Here is a 15481-nt window from a genome sequence, read left to right as displayed (position 1 = left end):
CTAAAACATATTGAGGTTGTCTGCTGAGAGAGAGAGAGAGAGAGAGAGAGAGAGAGGAGAGAGGAGAGAGAGAATCAGGTAAAGTTGTGGAGATGAGGGAATATGTCAGCATTTAGAATGTGACCCAGTTCAATGGGTCTGAACAGAACTGGGGGATGTCAGACGTGAAGATGCCTAAACACAACTGGAATATTCACCCACACCACTAGCTCACCTCCACACAATCCATTTACAAGTTAAAGACACACCTTGGAATAAATAACAAAGGAAAACTATTACTAGATGAAGTTTAGTGTTGTATTTTTTTATTTCCCATCACCATAAATCATATTTAATCACTGAACAGTAGCAGACCTCACTTCATCTGTTCCTGACTCTGGATAGTGGATTAAAAAGACCATCAATCTCCAATGATATTAAAGTACTATTCTGAACATTACTGATATACTGAGTGGCAAGTCAAGATATCTGCTGGTTTTATTGTTTGGTCAATAACACCACCTGCTGGACAGGTTTAATGTTGCTGGACTGAGCAGTATGGGAGGATGAAAGATGACATATTTAGGGCCGGTTTCCTGGACATCTACATTGAACATGCTTTTTAGTCCAGGACTAGGATTAATCTGTGTCTGGGAAACCAGACCATATACTTTAGTAGAAAGTAAGTGATTCCAGCTTGTAGTGGGCTGACTAGTCCTGAATTGTCCTTTTGTTCCTGGACCATTTTCCATGCAGCTCCAGGTGACAGAGAACACATTGATTAGGGCCGAGCCTACAAGCTGATCAATGATACTGAGGACAATTACATAGAGACAGAGAACCAACTGAGAAAACATATCAATGGATCTGAATGACAACCAATATACATCAACACCATACATCATGATTCATTACTATGTGGACCCTACTACAGTTTAACCAGCTCAGCTATAGACTACACCAGCATGACTAGTATCTATGTGGACCCTACTACAGTTTAACCAGCTCAGCTATAGACTACACCAGCATGACTAGTATCTATGTGGACCCTACTACAGTTTAACCAGCTCAGCTATAGACTACACCAGCATGACTAGTATCTATGTGGACCCTACTACAGTTTAACCAGCTCAGCTATAGACTACACCAGCGTGACTAGTATCTATGTGGACCCTACTACAGTTTAACCAGCTCAGCTATAGACTACACCAGCGTGACTAGTATCTATGTGGACCCTACTACAGTTTAACCAGCTCAGCTATAGACTACACCAGCATGACTAGTATCTATGTGGACCCTACTACAGTTTAACCAGCTCAGCTATAGACTACACCAGCATGACTAGTATCTATGTGGACCCTACTACAGTTTAACCAGCTCAGCTATAGACTACACCAGCATGACTAGTATCTATGTGGACCCTACTACAGTTTAACCAGCTCAGCTATAGACTACACCAGCATGACTAGTATCTATGTGGACCCTACTACAGTTTAACCAGCTCAGCTATAGACTACACCAGCGTGACTAGTATCTATGTGGACCCTACTACAGTTTAACCAGCTCAGCTATAGACTACACCAGCATGACTAGTATCTATGTGGACCCTACTACAGTTTAACCAGCTCAGCTATAGACTACACCAGCATGACTGGTATCTATGTGGACCCTACTACAGTTTAACCAGCTCAGCTATAGACTACACCAGCATGACTAGTATCTATGTGGACCCTACTACAGTTTAACCAGCTCAGCAGTACCAGTAAGACTAAACCCAGGATAGAGGGGCTGAGTGAATGTGGTCTGGACTCTGTGGAGGAGGGTCATTGTGTCAGAGACACTGTAGAAGGACAGAGTACCTGCCTTGTGATCCAGGTACACTCCTACTCTGGAGGACTGAGGGCCTGATACTTTAGTCTCAACATTATTGTGTCTGAACCAATAACTACCTCTATAGTACTGTAAACTCCAGGACTTGTTATTGAATCCAAATATATTACCTGTCTCTGTTCTGCTGATGTCTTTATATGAGACTGCTGTAAAAACATTACCACTCCACTCCACCTCCCAGTAACAGCGTCCAGACAGACCCTCTCTACACAGAACCTGGTACCAGTTGGTGAATCTGTCTGGATGGTCAGGATATGGTTGGTCTTGGTCTGTACAGGTCACCTTTCTGTTCCCTTCAGACAGAGAGAGGTGTGTGTGTGCTGTGTTTTGGTCCAGTGTGAGCTGACAGGAATCTGGGAGAAGAGCAGAGCAGAGACCAATGAGGGGAGTCAGAACAATAAGTTAAGTCAGAAACTGTATCTACCCTGTCTTTGATTAGAGCACAGCAGAGATCAAATCAGAGAAACATGAGGAGTCAGATAGATACCCAGTCTTTGATTAGATCTACTATTGCTATATATTTCTAGAGGGATTGTTAGGAGTGTCAGTAAAAAGAGACTGTTAGTTACTTCACAATAAAGAGACTCACATTGTAACAACTGTTCTCTGGTCTTGGGCTCTGGAGGCAGTACAACATCCACTATATTCACTACAGACACACAAACACATTGACAGAGAGAGGGAATGTTATCATCATACCATATTCCACATGTATATGACTAGTAGGGAACTTTCAATGGTCTAAAGTTGATGTTCTTATTGTTTTCAACACACCTGTAGTGGAGATCTTGGTCCATTCTCCTTTAAGGAAGTCTTCTAGTTTCTCTCTCAGTTCAGACACAGTCTTACTCACATCTCCAAAGTACTGAAGAGGACGGACAACGATGCTGGGTAAGTCTGAAGATACACTGATACTGGAGAGAGACTGATAACTCTGGAGAGAGAGAGAGAGAGAGAGAGAGAGAGAGAGAGAGAGAGAGAGAGAGAGAGAGAGAGAGAGACAGAGACAGAGACAGAGACAGAGACAGAGAGACAGAGAGACAGAGAGACAGAGAGACAGAGAGAGAGAGCGAAAGAGAGAGAGAGACAGGGGGACAGAGAGACCCAGAAAGAGGGGGAACACAGAGAGAGGGACAAAGGGACACAGAGAGAGGGACAGAGGGACACAGAGAGCACCGAGAGAGAGGGACAGAGAGAGCACCGAGAGAGGGGGACAGAGAGAGAGGGACAGAGGGACAGAGAGAGAGACAGGGGGACACAGAGAGACAGGGGGACACAGAGGGAGAGAGGGACACAGAGGGAGAGAGGGACACTGAGGGAGAGAGGGACACAGAGGGAGAGAGGGACACACAGAGAGAGAGGGGGACACAGAGAGAGACAAAGAGGGACAAAGAGAGAGAGGGACAAAGAGAGAGAGGGACAAAGAGGGACAAAGAGAGAGAGGGACAAAGAGGGACAAAGAGAGAGAGGGACAAAGAGGGACAAAGAGAGAGAGGGGCAAAGAGGGACAAAGAGAGAGAAGGACAAAGAGAGAGAGGGACAAAGAGAGAGAGGGACAAAGAGGGACAAAGAGAGAGAGGGGCAAAGAGGGACAAAGAGAGAGAAGGACAAAGAGAGAGAGGGACAAAGAGAGAGAGGGACAAAGAGAGAGAGGGACAAAGAGAGAGAGGGACAAAGAGAGAGAGGGACACAGAGAGAGAGAGGGACACAGAGAGAGAGAGACACACAGAGAGAGAGAGAGACACACAGAGAGAGAGAGAGACACAGAGAGAGAGAGAGGGACACAGAGAGAGGGACACAGAGAGAGAGAGGGGCAGAGAGAGAGAGAGGGACAGAGAGAGAGAGAGAGAGAGAGGGACAGAGAGAGAGAGAGACGGACAGAGAGAGAGAGGAGAGGGACAGAGAGAGAGAGAGAGAGAGAGAGAGAGGGACAGAGAGAGGGACAGAGAGAGAGAGAGAGAGGGACAGAGAGAGAGAGAGAGAGAGGGACAGAGAGAGAGAGAGAGAGAGAGAGAGGGACAGAGAGCGAGAGAGAGGGACAGAGAGCGAGAGAGAGGGACAGAGAGAGAGAGAGAGAGAGAGGGACAGAGAGAGAGAGAGAGAGAGAGGGACAGAGAGAGAGAGAGAGAGAGAGGGACAGAGAGAGAGAGAGAGGGACAGAGAGAGAGAGAGAAGAGGACAGAGGAGAGAGAGAGAGGGACAGAGAGAGAGAGAGAGAGAGAGAGGGACAGAGAGAGAGAGAGAGAGAGAGAGAGGGACAGAGAGAGAGAGGAGAGGGACAGAGAGAGAGAGACACACAGAGAGAGAGAGAGAGGGACAGAGAGAGAGAGAGGGACAGAGAGAGAGAGGGACAGAGAGAGAGAGAGAGGGACAGAGAGAGAGAGAACAGAGAGAGAGAGAGACACAGAGAGAGAGAGAGACACAGAGAGAGAGAGAGACACAGAGAGAGAGAGAGGGACACAGAGAGGACACAGAGAGAGGGAGGGACAACGAGGGACAGAGAGAGAGAGATTGAGACACAGAGAGGGACACAGAGAGGGACACAGAGAGAGTGACACAGAGAGAGGGACAAAGAGAGAGAGGGACAAAGAGAGAGAGGGACACAGAGAGAGAGAGAGAGAGAGAGAGAGAGGGACAGAGAGAGAGGGACAGAGAGAGAGAGAGAGGGACAAGAGAGAGAGAGAGAGGGACAGAGAGAGAGAGAGAGAGAGGACGAGAGAGAGAGAGAGAGGGACAGAGAGAGAAGAGGGACAGAGAGAGAGAGGGACAGAGAGAGAAGGGGACAGAGAGAGAGAGGACAGAGAGAGAGAGAGGGACAGAGAGAGAGAGAGGGACAGAGAGAGAGAGAGACACAGAGAGAGAGAGAGACACAGAGAGAGAGAGAGAGAGAGAGAGGAGAGAGAGAGGGACACAGAGAGAGGGACAAAGAGAGAGGGACACAGAGAGAGAGGGACAACAAGAGAGAGGGAAACAAGAGAGAGAGAGAGAGAGAAGAGAGACACAGAGAGAAGAGAGAGAGAGGGACACAGAGAGGAGAGAGAGACACAGAGAGAGAGAGAGACACACAGAGAGAGAGAGAGAGAGAGAGAGAGAGACACAGCAGAGAGAGAGAGAGAGAGAGCGGACACAGAGATGAGACAGCGAGAGAGAGAGAGGGACCAGAGAGAGAGAGAGAGGACAGAGAGCGGAGAGAGGGACAGAGAGAGAGGGACGGACAGAGAGAGAGGGACGGACAGAGAGAGAGAGGGACGGACAGAGAGAGAGAGGGACGGACAGAGAGAGAGAGAGGACGGACAGAGAGAGAGAGAGGGACGGACAGAGAGAGAGAGAGGGACGGACAGAGAGAGAGAGAGGGACGGACAGAGAGAGAGAGAGGGACGGACAGAGAGAGAGAGAGGGACGGACAGAGAGAGAGACAGGACAACATAATGATTGAGATGAATAGTTTCACATTAAGTTAATTTCATATCACTTGTAACAAGACAGTTTAGTTACCTGGAGGAAATGGATGTGATCCTCTGTGTGTGAGAGCTGCTCCAGCTCAGTGCTTCTCTTCCTCAGCTCAGCTATCTCCTGCTTCAGTTGCTCCAGGAGTCCTTCAGCTTGACTCACTTGAGCCTTCTCTTGGGCTCTGATCAGCTCCTTCACCTCAGAGCTCCTTCTCTCAATGGAGCGGATCAGCTCAGTAAAGATCTGATCACTGTCCTCCACTGCTGCCTGTGCAGAGCGCTGTTGAGAGAGAGAGACAGAGAGACAGAGAGAGAGAGACAGAGGCACAGAGAGAGACAGAGAGAGAGAGAGAGAGAGAGAGAGAGACAGTAGGTACAGTAGCCTCTGCACCTCATTGAGTCAGAACGCTGCCACCCTGCTCTCCAGGTCCACTAGGCCTTGTCCCCCCTCCTGGACAGGCAGGTACAGAACACCGCTTGGCCCTGCTCTACTCTCCTCCCTCCTGGTCCCCCCTCCAGTAGCCTGCCCCGTAGCAGAGCTAGACCCAGCCTCTGTCCCCTGAGTCCTAGTAGGCTGGACAATAGAACGAGTCAAAACGGCCAAAGAACGTTGTCTGAGCTGGATCACTAGCGAGGCCGTAGCAAATGAATTGAAACGAACCTTCACAGAGCCTCTTCTGACTGGAATGATCCTTAGAATTCCATTTCCCCTAAATGGCACCAAAAAATGTCTACCTTTTTATTCTACCACTAAAACCTGTTCTTAGGACCAAACTGAAAAATAACAACTGGTGTAGAAAGTAAACATCCGCACCTCGATGGTGCCAAGTGTGTTTATGTCTGCATTACCAGGAAGTAGGAAAAAACAGGCAACTTCTGACTATTTCTGGTCTAGTGATCGATGACAGCAGAGGACGCTGCCCAACCTTATGTCATTAGAAAGAGGAGATTCTCCTGATTAAAATGGTGTCTGACATGAAAACATCTAAATTTACACATTGTGAGATATTTTGTGAAATAAACAGACATACCATAACCAAGCTGCTCAAACTTACATCATTAGAAATAATAGGTTATCCTGATTAAAATGGTGTAGAACTTCAAACCATTAAAATAAATACATCTATTACAGATAATTGGAGAAATAGACATGTCCCTATTTCCCCAAAACAATGTCAGTCTGAAAGTTATAACAGCAGTCTTTTATTTAACCAGCTTACCATTTATCTACCACCATTTGACTTTGTGTTTAACATTTAGTGGTTTGTAATCTGGTGGTTAAAAACAGATAATTGTAGAAATAGACTGACTACCTGTCACATTAAGAATAGTGGTTAGAGTGTAGAGGTGGCAGGTAGTCTAGTGGTTAGAGTGTAGAGGTGGCAGGTAGCCTAGTGGTTAGAGTGTAGAGGTGGCAGGTAGTCTAGTGGTTAGAGTGTAGAGGTGGCAGGTAGTCTAGTGGTTAGAGTGTAGAGGTGACAGGTAGCCTAGTGGTTAGAGTGTAGAGGTGGCAGGTAGTCTAGTGGTTAGAGTGTAGAGGTGGTAGGTAGTCTAGTGGTTAGAGTGTAGAGGTGGCAGGTAGTCTAGTGGTTAGAGTGTAGAGGTGGCAGGTAGTCTAGTGGTTAGAGTGTAGAGGTGGCAGGTAGTCTAGTGGTTAGAGTGTAGAGGTGGCAGGTAGTCTAGTGGTTAGAGTGTAGAGGTGGCAGGTAGTCTAGTGGTTAGAGTGTAGAGGTGACAGGTAGTCTAGTGGTTAGAGTGTAGAGGTGGCAGGTAGTCTAGTGGTTAGAGTGTAGAGGTGGCAGGTAGTCTAGTGGTTAGAGTGTAGAGGTGACAGGTAGTCTAGTGGTTAGAGTGTAGAGGTGGCAGGTAGTCTAGTGGTTAGAGTGTAGAGGTGACAGGTAGCCTAGTGGTTAGAGTGTAGAGGTGGCAGGTAGTCTAGTGGTTAGAGTGTAGAGGTGGTAGGTAGTCTAGTGGTTAGAGTGTAGAGGTGGCAGGTAGTCTAGTGGTTAGAGTGTAGAGGTGGCAGGTAGTCTAGTGGTTAGAGTGTAGAGGTGGCAGGTAGTCTAGTGGTTAGAGTGTAGAGGTGGCAGGTAGTCTAGTGGTTAGAGTGTAGAGGTGGCAGGTAGTCTAGTGGTTAGAGTGTAGAGGTGACAGGTAGTCTAGTGGTTAGAGTGTAGAGGTGGCAGGTAGCCTAGTGGTTAGAGTGTAGAGGTGGCAGGTAGTCTAGTGGTTAGAGTGTAGAGGTGACAGGTAGTCTAGTGGTTAGAGTGTAGAGGTGGCAGGTAGTCTAGTGGTTAGAGCGTTTGGCTGGGCAGCAGGTAGTCTAGTGGTTAGAGTGTAGAGGTGGCAGGTAGTCTAGTGGTTAGAGTGTAGAGGTGGCAGGTAGTCTAGTGGTTAGAGTGTAGAGGTGACAGGTAGCCTAGTGGTTAGAGTGTAGAGGTGGCAGGTAGTCTAGTGGTTAGAGGGTTCGGCCGGGCAGCAGGTAGTCTAGTGGTTAGAGTGTAGAGGTGGCAGGTAGTCTAGTGGTTAGAGTGTAGAGGTGACAGGTAGTCTAGTGGTTAGAGTGTAGAGGTGGCAGGTAGTCTAGTGGTTAGAGCGTTTGGCTGGGCAGCAGGTAGTCTAGTGGTTAGAGTGTAGAGGTGGCAGGTAGTCTAGTGGTTAGAGTGTAGAGGTGGCAGGTAGTCTAGTGGTTAGAGTGTAGAGGTGACAGGTAGCCTAGTGGTTAGAGTGTAGAGGTGGCAGGTAGTCTAGTGGTTAGAGTGTAGAGGTGGCAGGTAGTCTAGTGGTTAGAGTGTAGAGGTGGCAGGTAGCCTAGTGGTTAGAGTGTTCGGCCGGGCAGCAGGTAGTCTAGTGGTTAGAGCGTTGGGCCGGACAGCAGGTAGTCTAGTGGTTAGAGCGTAGAGGTGGCAGGTAGTCTAGTGGTTAGAGTGTTTGGCCGGACAGCAGGTAGTCTAGTGGTTAGAGCGTTTGGCCGGCAGCAGGTGGTCTAGTGGTTAGAGCGTTTGGCCGGGCAGCAGGTAGTCTAGTGGTTAGAGCGTTTGGCTGGGCAGCAGGTAGTCTAGTGGTTAGAGCGTTTGGCTGTTTGTTGGTATTTTGACCAGGGTTCAATACCTGCTATAGTTAATATTGTTTTGATCACCCAAAAGCAACACAGGACTAACAAGAGATATATAGCTAACTGTAAAGTAATGAGTGACCATTTTAGAAAATCATGGGACAGTCTTTGGTTGCATGATATTTTATGTCAATCATATTGCTGCTTGTAGCCTATAACTGATGCTTCGTGGTCTTATGCTGCCATCTATTGGAAATATTTACCAATTAAGTTATTCATTCACGTAAAGACATTGGTGAGGCAGCTGAGAATTAAAGTGTATTTAATTAGAGAGATCAGTCTCAAACCTGCCCCACCTATCCCACGCCAATTACTGGACTTTCACATAGAGGTTACTATGTCACCCAGTTCAAACCACATTTAACATATGAAACAAATGAGTCTAGTTTATGTGTTCTGCCTTGCAATAATAAATATAATAAAATAACTAATAAAAAGCAAATGCTTACAAAGGTTTTATTTAAAAAAATACATGTTATTTAGTAGTAAAAAGGTATTTACTAACATAATATTATTACTAAAATAGTTGTAGGCTACCCTACCCTAGAATTAGGGTTCAGGCTAAAATAGGTTATTCGTAGGGTTAGAGTTTCTGTACAGCACTTTGTGACATCTGCTGATGTAAAAAGGGCTTCATAAATACATTTGATTGATTGTTAGGTTCAGGGTATTTAAAGAGATAAACTGTATGGGTTTATATCTCTCTTGCTCCTCCCTGTGGTCTTCTGTGGGTTCTACATACCTCATTCACCACACTTGATAGACTCATAATCTGAGGTAGCAACTGTGTCAGAGCTACAAATCAATGAGCTCCACCTATCCATTTGGTTTACAACTCAGTGAACCTGCGCAGCATTCTCTCTATTTGATGCCTACGAACCAACAGATTTCAACGATTATCATATTACCCAGCAGCCATTTAGAAACAACATATCTGTTTAAATCGGCCACATCTTGAACAAGAGGACAGGGACATACGTTTTGTTTAGGTTTTAAACCTTTTTCTGAAATAAAATCTGTTTAAACATGTTTAACGTTTGATGTCTTTGCACCAACCATCTGTTCTACTCACTAACACTGTAGGTCACTACAACGTGTAACCAGGTGAACAGTGAGCATCCTCACCAAGTAGCTGTAACCTAGTTAATAATAAGTTACCTGAGGTAAACCTACAAGGTTAACGTGGTCTGGAAGAGAATTACTTCAAACCCACAGCAAACAGCTGGGACATATGCTAATATTATATATATATATATATATATACATCAATATTATATCACTGGGCTCCTTGGCGGATAGTTTCATCAGAAAATATTATTTCAAAAGGTCCACACTATCTGTGCTAACAAACCCTGTGTACCACCCCTCCCCTGTTTAACCTTGAATTTAGTTGAGAAAACCACTTGTAAATTGACCAAAACGAAGCAACTCTTTACGGATCTGTTCGTCCGTAATAAACGGAGGCAGATTAGACACCACTACTCTTGTTGAAATCAGCACCAACACCCCCCTCACATAAATCATACTGGTAACTAGCCGGGTAACAAGACTCACCTTTTACATTACAACAACCACCATCTTGTTCATTCTGGATACAGAGTGTATATGTTCCTCTCCCACCTGTTCACCGACCATGATCAATAATTCCTCCACACCATTCTCCAGAACACACCTGAAGAGACAGCGTTTCTTCTCCACTCGGTTGAGGACATCACACCTCCCAAACAAACTACCCTACTCCCCCCTCAACTCTAACCGATAAACCCTTAACAACTACAAAATACATTTGGAAAATACGCTAAAAGAATAGTAGCCCTCCTCAGGAACCACAAAACCCTCACACAACACCTTCTTCTTCTATGATATAATGGTGGTCCGCAAACCAACGTTAAAGATGCATGGTGCCACCTACTGTGCTGGAGTGTGTTCAATCACGGTTTACACCATTTCTAAATCCTCCTACCTAACTCAGTACTTCTGAGAAAATAAAAAAGAGTCCTACTAACTTCTAATAGACCCTCCCCCATCCCCCAAATCCCTTCCAACCCCCCAACCCCATCCAACCTCAATGACCCTACACTTCAATCTTTCCCTCTCTTCAACATCCTTACAACAATATAACAACACATGGTCCACCGTTTCATTGACAATACCTTCCAGACACAAACCATTCACATGCTGCCAACCAGATGTAAGGACCAGTTCAATGTGCAATGTCCTAAACAAAATCGAGTAAACACCACCTCTTCCTTCCTAATCTGACCTTTGAACCTTGGTACACCGACCTTTAGAGGACATATACAGTGGGGCAAAAAAGTATTTAGTCAGCCACCAATTGTGCAAGTTCTCCCACTTAAAAAAATGAGAGAGGCCTGTAATTTTCATCATAGGTACACGTCAACTATGACAGACAAAATGAGAAAAAAAATCCAGAAAATCACATTGTAGGATTTTTAATGAATTTATTTGCAAATTATGGTGGAAAATAAGTATTTGGCCAATAACGAAAGTTTATCTCAATACTTTGTTATATACCCTTTGTTGGCATTGACACAGGTCAAACGTTTTCTGTAAGTCTTCACAAGGTTTGTTGCTGGTATTTTGGCCTATTCCTCCATGCAGATCTCCTCTAGAGCAGTGATGTTTTGGGGCTGTCGCTGGGCAACACGGACTTTCAACTCCCTCCAAAGATTTTCTATGGGGTTGAGATCTGGAGACTGGCTAGGCCACTCCAGGACCTTGAAATGCTTCTTACGAAGCCACTCCTTCGTTGCCCGGGCGGTGTGTTTGGGATCATTGTCATGCTGAAAGACCCAGCCACGTTTCATCTGCAATGCCCTTGCTGATGGAAGGAGGTTTTCACTCAAAATCTCACGATACATGGCCCCATTCATTCTTTCCTTTACACGGATCAGTCGTCCTGGTCCCTTTGCAGAAAAACAGCCCCAAAGCATGATGTTTCCACCCCCATGCTTCACAGTATGTATGGTGTTCTTTGGATGCAACTCAGCATTCTTTGTCCTCCAAACACGACGAGTTGAGTTTTTACCAAAAAGTTCTATTTTGGTTTCATCTCACCATATGACATTCTCCCAATCCTCTTCTGGATCATCCAAATGCTCTCTAGCAAACTTCAGACGGGCCTGGACATGTACTGGCTTAAGCAGGGGGACACGTCTGGCACTGCAGGATTTGAGTCCCTGGCGGCGTAGTGTGTTACTGATGGTAGGCTTTGTTACTTTGGTCCCAGCTCTCTGCAGGTCATTCACTAGGTCCCCCCGTGTGGTTCTGGGATTTTTGCTCACCGTTCTTGTGATCATTTTGACCCCACGGGGTGAGATCTTGCGTGGAGCCCCAGATCGAGGGAGATTATCAGTGGTCTTGTATGTCTTCCATTTCCTAATAATTGCTCCCACAGTTGATTTCTTCTAACCAAGCTGCTTACCTATTGCAGATTCAGTCTTCCCAGCCTGGTGCAGGTCTACAATTTTGTTTCTGGTGTCCTTTGACAGCTCTTTGGTCTTGGCCATAGTGGAGTTTGGAGTGTGACTGTTTGAGGTTGTGGACAGGTGTCTTTTATACTGATAACAAGTTCAAACAGGTGCCATTAATACAGGTAATGAGTGGAGGACAGAGGAGCTTCTTAAAGAAGAAGTTACAGGTCTGTGAGAGCCAGAAATCTTGCTTGTTTGTAGGTGACCAAATACTTATTTTCCACCATAATTTGCAAATAAATTCATTAAAAATCCTACAATGTGATTTTCAGAATTTTTTTTCCCTCATTTTGTCTGTCATAGTTGACGTGTACCTATGATGAAAATTACAGGCCTCTCTCATCTTTTTAAGTGGGAGAACTTTGGCACAATTGGTGGCTGACTAAATACTTTTTTCCCCCACTGTAAATGCCGTCCCTTGTGCCCAGAATCCCCATCACTTCTGCCACACATCTATCAAAATGTCTTTGATCTTACATTTGTCCTCACCTCTACCCAGTGGAACATTAATATATATTATATCTTGTTTCAAAGCTCTTTTAGATAACTGGTCTACAATTTCATTCCCTTCCACACCTGAATGTGCTGGGACCCAGCAGAATCTCACTACTACACCCATTCTCTCATTTCTCAATAATAACATTGATACCTACAACTGTCCAACCAAAACCACTGCCTTGTCTACTAGTATATTCCCAACAGTCATCTAGAACAGTAGCAGTGGGATGCTCAACCTCACAGCCTTGCAACCCAATAAGCTAATGACAATTTATTACGCCGTATACCCAAAGGCATCTCACCTGCCTCCACTAGTAAGACACATACAGATGTTGATTTAAATGCACCAATACATATCCTTAAAGCTATATACTGGATTCTGTCCAGCTTAAGTCTTTGCTGCTGTTCCATAAACTATACACCCGTAATCAATTGTCGTCCTGATCAGAGCTCTATAAATATCCATCAACGATTGTCTGTCAGCAGCCCATTCACAACCAGAGACCCACACAACCAACTACCACGAAAGTGATGGAATGAGAGAGAGAGACATCGTTACAACACTGTACATAGACATAATATAACGTTTCTTCTTCTTTGGAGTTTAACGGCGGTTGGCATCCAATATGTTGTATTACCGCCCCCAACTGGACTATAATATAAATCTATTTTACTTTGTCATACAAATAATAAAACACCCTTCCAACTAACCCATTCCACTACTTTGACCCTATCTGCTCCTGCATCATGCCAACTAACCCTACACTCATTAAAATCCCACTACCCCATTCCACTACTTTGACCCTATCTGCTCCTGCACCATGCCAACTAACCCTACACTCATTAAAAACCCACTACCCCATTCCACTACTTTGACCCCATCTGCTCCTGCACCATGCCAACGACCTGGGAGGACGGGACACCACCACTCAACACACCCTGGAACTCTTCTGAAGTCAAATCTCATATGACCAAATACTTCTCTGGTTCTGAGTTCTTCTCCACACCTTCTACCTCACTTAACTCTCCCTCATTCATTTCCATTTCACCTCCAGAATTCAGTCTGGTGCACGGCTCTCTCTGTTTGCTCTTGAATTATAACATTTGAAATGTTTCTATTCTTTTGAAAATAAATGTTGTGTAATATTTACTGTTCATTCATGATTGTTTATTATCTACTTCACTTGCTTTGGCATAGTAAAGATATGTTTCCCATGCCAATAAAGATCTTTGAATTGAATGGAGAGAGAGAGAGCTCCATGTTAATGTACAGGGGACATGAGTCAGTCATGGTTACTCATGGTTATGTGATGAGGTAGCCCCGCCTGCGACTTCTAAATCAGTGTCGGCCCAATAGGGAATGTTCTCTTGATGTAATGGTCAAGATGTTGGTTTATCCCACGGTAGACCTGGGTTCATATCCCGTCGGTTACATTTAGCAGTCTATTCTCTGAAAGGGGTCCAGACAGCCTGTTCCCAACAGTGAGTTCAGTGGGATTGGAGAGGGGCCCCTCTACCTCTCTCTGACTGGAGGAGAGAAGTGAAATGGTGTGTCTCCTCTGGTCAACAATACTCACCTTGAGAGACTTCACAGCCTGTTGGAGCTCCTTCAGCTCCTTCTCTCTCTCCTGGAATCTCTGCTGGACCTTCTGCTGACTCATCCCCAGCTGCCTCTGTGGAGAATCACTCTTCAATGAGCTATCAAGCTTTATTAGTCCAGTAGATCAATAGTATAGTCATGTGACATAGGGCCCATAGAAGATAGGGATACAAATATTGAGGAAGTCCATTTCCAAAATGTTATTATTACATTGCTATGTGAATGAATATAGTTTTATAGTCAACCTACATGTTTTAAGGGGTTGAGACTGAACTTTGGACTCATAAAAGAGTATTCAGAATGATAATAGTGTTTGACTTTAGAAAATGGTGAAACATTTGGAGAATCTGGGTTAACATATCTATACACTCAAGGTTTGTGTTCATATTTGTTCTGCTGAGGATCCATTTCATTTGAATGATCTCATATTCAAACAGCCTTAGTTCCTACTGTATCTTTAATTCTTTGTTTATCAGACAGTCACCAACAAGTTGTTCTGGTCTTACCTGTTTCTCAGTCCTCTCTGCTGCAGCTGACACTGTATCATGGCCTTTATGTTCATCCATTGTACACATCAGACAGATACACTGCTGATCGGTATGACAGTAAACCTCCAGCAGTTTGTCATGATGAGAGCAGATCTTCTCCTGTAGTTGTGCGGTGGCTTTGACCAGCTTGTGCTTCTTGAAACCAGGAAATTCATAGTGAGGTTGGAGGTGAGGGTCACAGTAAGAGGCCAGACACGCCAGACAGGACATGAGGGCTTTCTGCTTTCTGGTCCCAGTGCAGACATCACACACCACATCTCCAGGTCCAGCATAGCACAGAGCAGGAGGGGGAGCAGCCTGGAGTCCTGTCTTCTTCAGTTTCTCCACCACCTCAGCCAACATGTTATTTTTCCTCAGATTAGGCCTTGAAGTGAAGGTCTGTCTGCACTGAGGACAGCTATAGACCCCTTTCAGAACATCCTGATCCCAGCAGTCCTCAATACAGCTCCTACAGTAACTGTGTCCACAGGGGATGGTGACTGGTTCCTTCAGTAGATCCAGACAGACAGAACAGCAGAACTGGTCCTGGTCCAGCAGAACTCCCTGCTGAGCCATTTGGACGGTTGTTCACTCTCACACAGACGAGACGAGACAGAGACTCAGATCAGTTTCATTTCCACAGAAGAGAGTTTGTGAATGGGAGGGACTTCCTTGTTCTGACAGATGGCTGGGGTTAGAGGGAGGGGTTAAAGGGAAGGAGGGGTTAGAGGGAGGGAACAAGGGAAGGAGGGGTGCAGGGAGGGAGAGAGAGAGATCTGCATACAACGTCTAGAGGGAGAAAAATATTTTTGTTCCTAGGTTAGGGCCCTTAATATAGAATAAATCTAACAAATGTGAGTTGGTAGAATATATAAAGGGTAACAGTTTCTATGAAGAACATATAATTATTTTAATGACCTTTATAATGC

The 15481-nt window shown here is 45.2% G+C and overlaps 1 protein-coding gene across 1 annotated transcript; it reads right to left on the bottom strand.

Moving 5' to 3' along the window:
- Positions 1–1713: 1713 nt before the first annotated feature.
- LOC115191436 (tripartite motif-containing protein 16) lies at positions 1714–15188 on the bottom strand. The gene is made up of 6 exons (XM_029749287.1): positions 14532–15188; positions 14003–14098; positions 5365–5598; positions 2644–2803; positions 2459–2518; positions 1714–2222 (listed from the first exon to the last, which is right to left on the bottom strand). The coding sequence occupies exons 1-6, from the start codon at positions 15126–15128 to the stop codon at positions 1714–1716; spliced, it is 1656 nt and encodes a 551-aa protein (XP_029605147.1). The 5' UTR covers positions 15129–15188.
- Positions 15189–15481: the final 293 nt, after the last annotated feature.

The sequence above is a fragment of the Salmo trutta genome, chromosome 4, assembly GCF_901001165.1.
Source record: "Salmo trutta chromosome 4, fSalTru1.1, whole genome shotgun sequence".
In the NCBI taxonomy this organism is placed as follows: domain Eukaryota; kingdom Metazoa; phylum Chordata; class Actinopteri; order Salmoniformes; family Salmonidae; genus Salmo; species Salmo trutta.
This window is presented reverse-complemented; position numbering and strand designations above follow the sequence as displayed.